The sequence below is a fragment of the Electrona antarctica genome (genome assembly GCF_951216825.1).
Source record: "Electrona antarctica genome assembly, chromosome: 7".
Taxonomy (NCBI): Eukaryota; Metazoa; Chordata; class Actinopteri; order Myctophiformes; family Myctophidae; genus Electrona; species Electrona antarctica.
This window is the reverse complement of record NC_136812.1, coordinates 51,304,111-51,311,345: the sequence shown is the minus strand read 5'-3', so window position 1 is coordinate 51,311,345 and position 7,235 is coordinate 51,304,111. Positions and strand designations below refer to the sequence as shown.

Sequence of the window (7,235 nt, the reverse complement as noted above, 5' to 3'; positions counted from 1 at the left end):
GTCTGTCTGTCTGTCTGTCCGTACCAAAAAATTAGCATGGTTGCTACGGCCACTCAGTTCACACGGGTGTGATTTTTTTTAAATTTACATTAGGCCTAAATTGTTTCAGACTGATGCTAGATTCTTGATTTTCTTTTTCCTATTCTAGATTGATGTATGCATGATGTGTTTACCTTGCAAGGGTTACCTTAAGCTCACCTTAAGTCGCTCTGAATAAAGAGTGTCTGCTAAATGAATTGTACAAGCAGACGCTCTGAAGCCAATGAAAAGTATCAAGAAACGCTTGGACAAAAACCTCCTAACTCCACTTGAGCTGGATGTTTTTTTATTTTTCATTTCCTGAAACATGAACATTTTGGAGTTAGGTGGTTTAATGCTTCAGGACAGCAGAGACATTGTAGAAGCAAGTGGAGAGGCTTATTGTTTCATCAGGCTGGCACGATCGAGCTCAATCTATGTTTAAAGTTACGGAGTGCAGATAAGGAGCTGGAAATAAGTATGTGTGTATTTCCAGAGTAAAGAATCTCTGTCTGTAATGGACTTAACTGTCACATCACATGAGTGCACAGAGTGCAGAGGGAACAATGCAGTGCCTCGAAGACACTACAACAGTGCTTTTCAACCCTTTTCACATCACAGTCCATTATCTATTCATGCATTTGAGCCACACAGACCACCGTTTGATGAGATTTAGCCTCTCAGAACAAAAACTAAAGAATATGTTGTTGTTGGATAAGATTGTGTCCACAGTTCCATGCTGTGTTGATGTGTGGTAACATTAGGAGAGATAACAGGCAAACGTTGATCAAAATTACATTTCTTTGACATTCTCTAATTGTGTAAGACTTCATCATGTAAATGAAGTAATGCAGATGCTTAACAATAACTGAACTCTTCAGAGTGTAAAATGAACCCCAATGCACCCGTAAGGGTCCATTTGTTTTTTTGTTTTATTTTTACACTCTCAAGAGTTAAAGATCTATAAGAGTCCATTTGGTTACCAACTCCCCATCATGTAGCTGCATGGGGACCACCTGGAACAGCCTCAAGGACCACTGGTGGTCCCCGGACCACTGCTTGAGAACCACTGAACCAAGCAGGTAAACAATGAAGCTGGCATCTGCTACAGTGTGTAGGGACCCTCACGTGTCCATTTGGTCGCATGTTTTAACATTCTCACAGAGTTAAAGGGATAACACTCCGAGTTACCATTCAATTGGGGACCTTGTGGAAACCCCTCAATGACCCCTGGGGGTCCCCCGGGCCCCACTTTGAGAACCATTGACCCCCATAACCATGAAGTATGAAACCGCATTAGTTGGAATAGTTTGAACTGCACACCATGTCTGCATTGACATGAAGACGTTATTCGTACTTCTCTGCGTGATATACCTTATGTCCCAGTATAGTATGAATATTACATGGCCTCAATGGCGTTGCATGTTACGTATTTATGTTATAGTCAAGTACATCTGTGTGTAAATAATGGTCTGATAGCAGAGAAATACCTGTCATTTTACTGTGAGCTCATGTAACTGCACTTCAGCCCTATTATGCTTTTACGACGAACAGCAAAGTACGAATAGCCAATTTGACAAGCTCACAACTGTCTAAATTCCTCAACACATTGAATTATTTTAATTATTGTTGAAAGGTGTAGGTAAGAATGTAGTACAGTAACAGTTTTATTAAGCATTAATGCCAACACACTGTATTTTACTGTGCAGGGTATAAATCTGAGGTGTTATAATTAAGCAGAAGATTACAGCTTGGCTATTAGAAAAGGCTTCTCTGTAAGAGGTATTTTGTCTATAGGGACTAGGAACCCTGATGGAAATTTGTCTTATAGACTGTTGCGTTCATCCACAACAAACTGCTGTAACGTTGTGCTTTTCATTGCATTTCAAATCAAATCCATAATTTGTACCTTTGAGGTGTGCATCGGCCTTATTTAAAAAATAAATAAATAAATCACGCTGCCATATCGAGGTCTCAGAACTGCTAAACCAGTGGCTCTCCCAATGTGGGGTCAGGGGATCTCCAAGGATTCAAGTCCCCAGCACAACAATAAAGGAACTTAAGTTTAACGACTTCATATTTAAGGCCATGCATGGTGCAAGAAGCACTGGACTAAACACTATATCTGAGAGTGATGTCAGCTGACCAGCCGATACTGTCTCATTCCCAGCATGTGACCTGACCACCACACAGGATCAGTCATGTGACCACACAGGATGGATCAGGCCGACATTCCAAAGGCATTCCAGGAACTTACATGGAGAGAAGACAGGAATTCAAAGAACCCAGAATCTCAGAATCCCCCCCCACCCCCCACCACACACACACACACACTATGAACCACTCAAAGTATGCAGAAATTCAGTTCAATAATTTATTCAAATAGCCTTTGTCAATACATTATTCCATCAACAATCAATTCACATTTCATATATTACTCTGTTCCGTTTAAATAGCATCACGCTTCCATAGGTTTTCTCAATTTTTTTCCAGAGAACAAACAAAGCAAACAACAAACAAATCATAACTCACGTTGTGTGTCAGTGACATTTTGTTTTCCCAAAAAAAACAACAAAAAATGGATACAAATCATGCGTGACATCATTAAATAAAACACAAAGTCACTTCACTCACTATAACATATGTGCAGTTCTCAGGTTTTTTTTAAAACATTCACATTTGCATTGCAGTGGCATAAATAATGACATAAAGGCTCCACGTGCACCACGTTTCAAACAAACTAAACTGCGGGGGTTTTGCTTTTTTTCCTTGCAGCGTCGACTCGGGACGACGCTGACGTTTACCCCACAACCCCCCCCTCCTCCTCCCCTCTGTGGTAACCAGAGCCTCCAAGTCACTTGTTCTCTCCCCCACCTCCTCCTCCTCCTCCCTCTCTCAAGTCAGCCCGTGGAATAAATTCCAACGAGCCTAAAAACAGCAGTCAAGGCAGTCCAGTTCTGACGGTGGGAAAAAGAAACCTCCCGTCCTCCACTCCTCTCTCTCTGTGTGTCTCTCTCTGTCTCTCTCCGTTTCCGCGGGGGAGGTTCTGAGCCCACGCCACGCTGTGTACGCACAGGGGCTGCAGCAGGCAGGCAGGCAGAAAAGCAGAGGAGCGGCCCCGATGCGTCATCACGCCTTGCTTTGCGGAGGGAAAAAAACATTTCCACCCAGCAGCACATGTGTATATACGCCCCCGACTGTGACTGTGCATGTGACTGACGTGGCAGCCAGCCAACAAGCGCACTAGTGCCGCCGACTCCTTCTACAGTCCCATTTTTCTCTGCCGAACGTGGAAGGTCGTTTTATAGACGTCGATCGGGCCCCGTCGTCGTGACGGGGGTTCCCCCTCATGGTCGTCGACCTCGTGTTTTCTCCACCGTGTCGTCTTCACTCAGAGTGCATGTGCTCTGCAGTGGTGCCGGTAACGGTACACGTCGTCGTGGGTTCAGCGCTCCTGCAGGGAGAGGTATGGAACCCACTGGTACTGGCCACGGCTCTCCTCGCAGTAGCTCCCCACGCGCTGCAAGGCCTGCTGGGAGTCCAGGGCGGCGCACTGCGAGCTCTGTTGTGGAGATGCAAAGAAACATGACACGATTAGTATTGGATTACCACCACACCGCACTGCATGGACACATGTTATGGAGCAGGCCTATGTATACATGGACACACATCGGCTATCACACCTCACTGCAAAATATGTGCATTATGGATTCATAATTGAAGGCCTGTGTAGTTCAGAAATGGTGAAAATAGCTGATCGACAAGCTTGCACATCTGCTATTATCATATTTCCTAAACAGTTATATTTTAAAACTTGTTTATATATTTCTTAAATTATTTTAAGATTTTTAGATTTTTTTTTAATAGTTATTATTTTATCGTTTGAAAGAAAACTAAAACAAAACACTTTTCTTTCTGACCCATAAAAGTCATGCCCGCGACCCCAAAACGGGTCCGCGGCCCACAGTTTGGTCAACACTGCCCACTAACAACTGTATAGCCTAGTAAAAACATGGAGGCATTCCAGGCATAATAATAAGTCAACGCACCGTGACCAGAATGCAGTGCAGGTCTCTGGGCTCCGCCGCTGCGGGCAGGTTGTTGTTGTTATTCTCCGTGGTGGAGGAGGTGGTGGTGGTAGTGGTGATGGTGGTCACCCCGGTGCTGCCGCTACCCGCACCGGGCTGCTCGGTGCCTGTACCGCCACCGCAGAGGACCTGCTCCAGCCGCCGGAGCCCCGACACCCGCAGGATGTTGATGTCGTTGTCGCAGCAGAACGCGCGGATCAGCGTGAAGTGGATCTGCAGCGCGATGTCCGCCTCGTCCTCCTCGTCCGCGGCGAGCACGCACAGCACCACGCTGTCCGGATCGCTGCAGCAAGAGAGAGAGAGAGAGAGAGAGAGAGAGAATACACATTAGAGAACTGTTTGTTTGTGGGTATATATCTGTATGTTATAGTTTAATACGACGCAAATACAGGTTCAAAGGTGCAGATATAGCGGGACCCTATAGTCTACCTTTTTTCTGGACGTCCCAAATACAGAAAAAGGGTCCCGAAAGGGGAGCTAAAGTGCATCTGGAATTATTCATTCGTGCAAAGCCTTGATCAATGCATTAGAATGCAAGAGTTAAGACAAAAGGTCTGCAGACAGTGCATAGGGACACACTAAATGACTAAAAGGTCCTGAAACATGCATGTGAATAGGTCTATCTCTAGGCTTAATAGTAGTAGTACTTACACATTCATGAGCTTGGCGGACTCGTACACTCCCACGGTCAGACACTCCTGCCTCTGCGCCGCCGCGAGCAGCTCCTCGAGAGCCTGACTCACAGTCTCCATCCTGGAAGGGAACAAGACACGACGAGGCATTCATTAGACATGATATGAAACTCCAGTGGAACGTGTCAAAACCTACTACAAGTCACGACCATCCAGCCAAGCATGTGCACATGACTAATTTAAGCTATTAATTAAGCTCGTGACTCCGTTGTGCAAGAAGAGCAAGCGTTTGGGAACACATCTTTGCAAAAACATCATCGTACTATTCTTTATCTGATTAAAAGGCTAGTTGTCTCTTGCAAAAAACTCGCCCTTGGATAACACAAGTGCTTAAACGTGCCTATACATTGTATAGTCATGGTGAAGTTATGGAATCATTTGGAAGAACTCACTTTTTGTCGGTGTTACTGCACCCGTCCACCTCTTCCAGAGTCATAGTGAAGTCGGAGGTGTTACGGTAATAATCCACAAGAGCCAGGGTAGGAACAAAAACGATATATTCCAAAGAGAATGTTGAGGATGTTCCTTTTCTTTGCCAAGGAGGTGATTGCCAAAAACAACCAATAGAAAGAAGCAGGTCTGGTCTTGCGTTGTCCAGTGTGCGTGTGGTATATGAATAATGATACAGTAATAATCCCAAGTCGTTTTGTTCCGGTAAAAGTCCGTTTGGTCTCGTTGTGCTTCTCAGAGAGTTTCTGACTCAACCGGGTGAAACTCCGAGCTTCTTATACGCTTTCGGTCGGAGGCGTGGTCACCGGGCAGGCGCTCCCGTCTCCCATTGGACAGGGACTCCCCTGCGCCGCGCGCCCATTGGCCGCGGCGGTAACCTAATGCCGGGAACCCACGTGGGCGAGTTTCGGAGAATCCCCCTCCTCCCCTCCCTCCTCACTTCTTCTCTCTTCTCTCTCCTGTGTTTACTGCAACTGCATTGAAGGAGGAGGTGGGTGCATGGGTGGGGGGGGGGTTTCATGGAATTTCCAGCTCAGCTGTGTGTGTGTGTGTGTGTGTGTGTGTGTGTGTGTGTGTGTGTGTGTGTGTGTGTGTGTGTGTGTGTGCGTGCGTGCGACGTGTGCGTGTGCGTGTGTGTGTGTGTGTGTGTGTGTGTGTGTGTGTGTGTGTGTGTGTGTGTGTGTGCATTGCAATGCTGACAGCATTGGAAGAAGCAGTGAGCACGGAGCACTCACAGTTTTTAAGTAGCCTAAATAGCAAAATGACACATTGTGGAATTGCTCTATTATTAAGTAGACCTAAGTAGTAAGAGGCCAATGTTTGCTATACTCGAGTAGCCTGCAACAAAGTAGGTAGTATATTGGCCTCAGAAATTACAATGCATTAGTAGCCTATTACAGTAGCAGTAGCCAAATGATTCCAGCTATCATTATGCACAATTGAGCATTTTACAACAAATCACTTAAATGTTGCATTTGTCATCTTTTACGGTCTTTAGCCTATACTGAGTTTCTGTGCTGTGGTGTGTGTGCAAATACTATAGTGTTGCAAATAGTTCTGCAATAGTTATTTTTTAACCAAACTTCCCCCTGCATGTGCAGTGCAGCACCTGCGCGCGTGCGCGCGCGGACATCGTGCTCACCTCCTGATGAGGTCTCGTGCTGTTTCACCACGCGGGGATCATCATTGGCATAATAATGGTGGGAACACGCCCCCATGTGGCGGAGTTTTTGAGCAACAACCAGATAACAACAGGCACGACTCACGAGGGATGCAAGTGGTGTTGTGGTGAAAGAAGGCCACGCCACAAATAGGCCTAATGTCATGCATGATGTAGGTCTATGACTGAGCATGCATACAGCCCAAGGAAGGACCCCCTTACCATTTACAATTTAAAATGTAGGCATTTAGCAGACGCTCTTCATCCAGAGCAATTTACATGATGAATGTAGGCCTACATGCATTTACAAAAAACATGGCAATGCATCATATTAACATCTACAAAAGTAGTTATCATGAATCATGCGCAAGCTAAGAACGTAACAGTGGAATGTCTACATAATGAAACTATGCATAGTGCTATGTTTTCATAAAATGCTATAAGTCTACATAAAATGCTATGAGTCTATATAAACTGCTATCTAAGTCTACATGAAATGCTATCTATAGTTACATAAGTCGAGCCTTTGCATACGCCTGTAGGAGGTCGAGGCTGCAGCCGGGTAAGTACTACAGCAAGTGCTACGGGCTAAGATGGAGTCTGAAGAGGTGGGTTTTCACACAGATATAGAAAATGAGTGGACAATAATATCACCAGTATGAAATCCATAAAGAGCCAGTCCTGAATGACCACAACAGGTCTGTAACTCAGATTAGGACACTCAGAGTTAAGGCAGGGGGTCCTTGCCAATAAAACATTTGAGAGGTTGCCTATAGTTGGACTCCTAATGTGCAATAGTGTCATTGTTAATAAGTAAGGGAAGAGAAA

The 7,235-nt window shown here is 45.2% G+C and overlaps 1 protein-coding gene across 1 annotated transcript; it reads right to left on the bottom strand.

Annotated features, from left to right (window-relative positions):
• Positions 1–2,923: 2,923 nt before the first annotated feature.
• Positions 2,924–5,473, bottom strand: gadd45ba (growth arrest and DNA-damage-inducible, beta a). Its single transcript, XM_079505675.1, has 4 exons — positions 5,191–5,473; positions 4,758–4,859; positions 4,068–4,389; positions 2,924–3,580 (listed from the first exon to the last, which is right to left on the bottom strand). The coding sequence occupies exons 1-4, from the start codon at positions 5,232–5,234 to the stop codon at positions 3,464–3,466; spliced, it is 585 nt and encodes a 194-aa protein (XP_079361801.1). The 5' UTR covers positions 5,235–5,473; the 3' UTR covers positions 2,924–3,463.
• Between the last annotated feature and the right edge of the window lie 1,762 nt (positions 5,474–7,235).

Coding starts and splice junctions, on each gene's coding strand:
- gadd45ba (XM_079505675.1), bottom strand. CDS start 5,234: ATGACTCTGGAAGAGGTGGACGGGTGCAGTAACACCGACAAAAA. Junction 4,860..5,190: donor TGCAGTAACACCGACAAAAA/GTGAGTTCTTCC, acceptor GTTCCCTTCCAG/GATGGAGACTGTGAGTCAGG. Junction 4,390..4,757: donor TCCGCCAAGCTCATGAATGT/GTAAGTACTACT, acceptor CTCTTGCTGCAG/CGATCCGGACAGCGTGGTGC.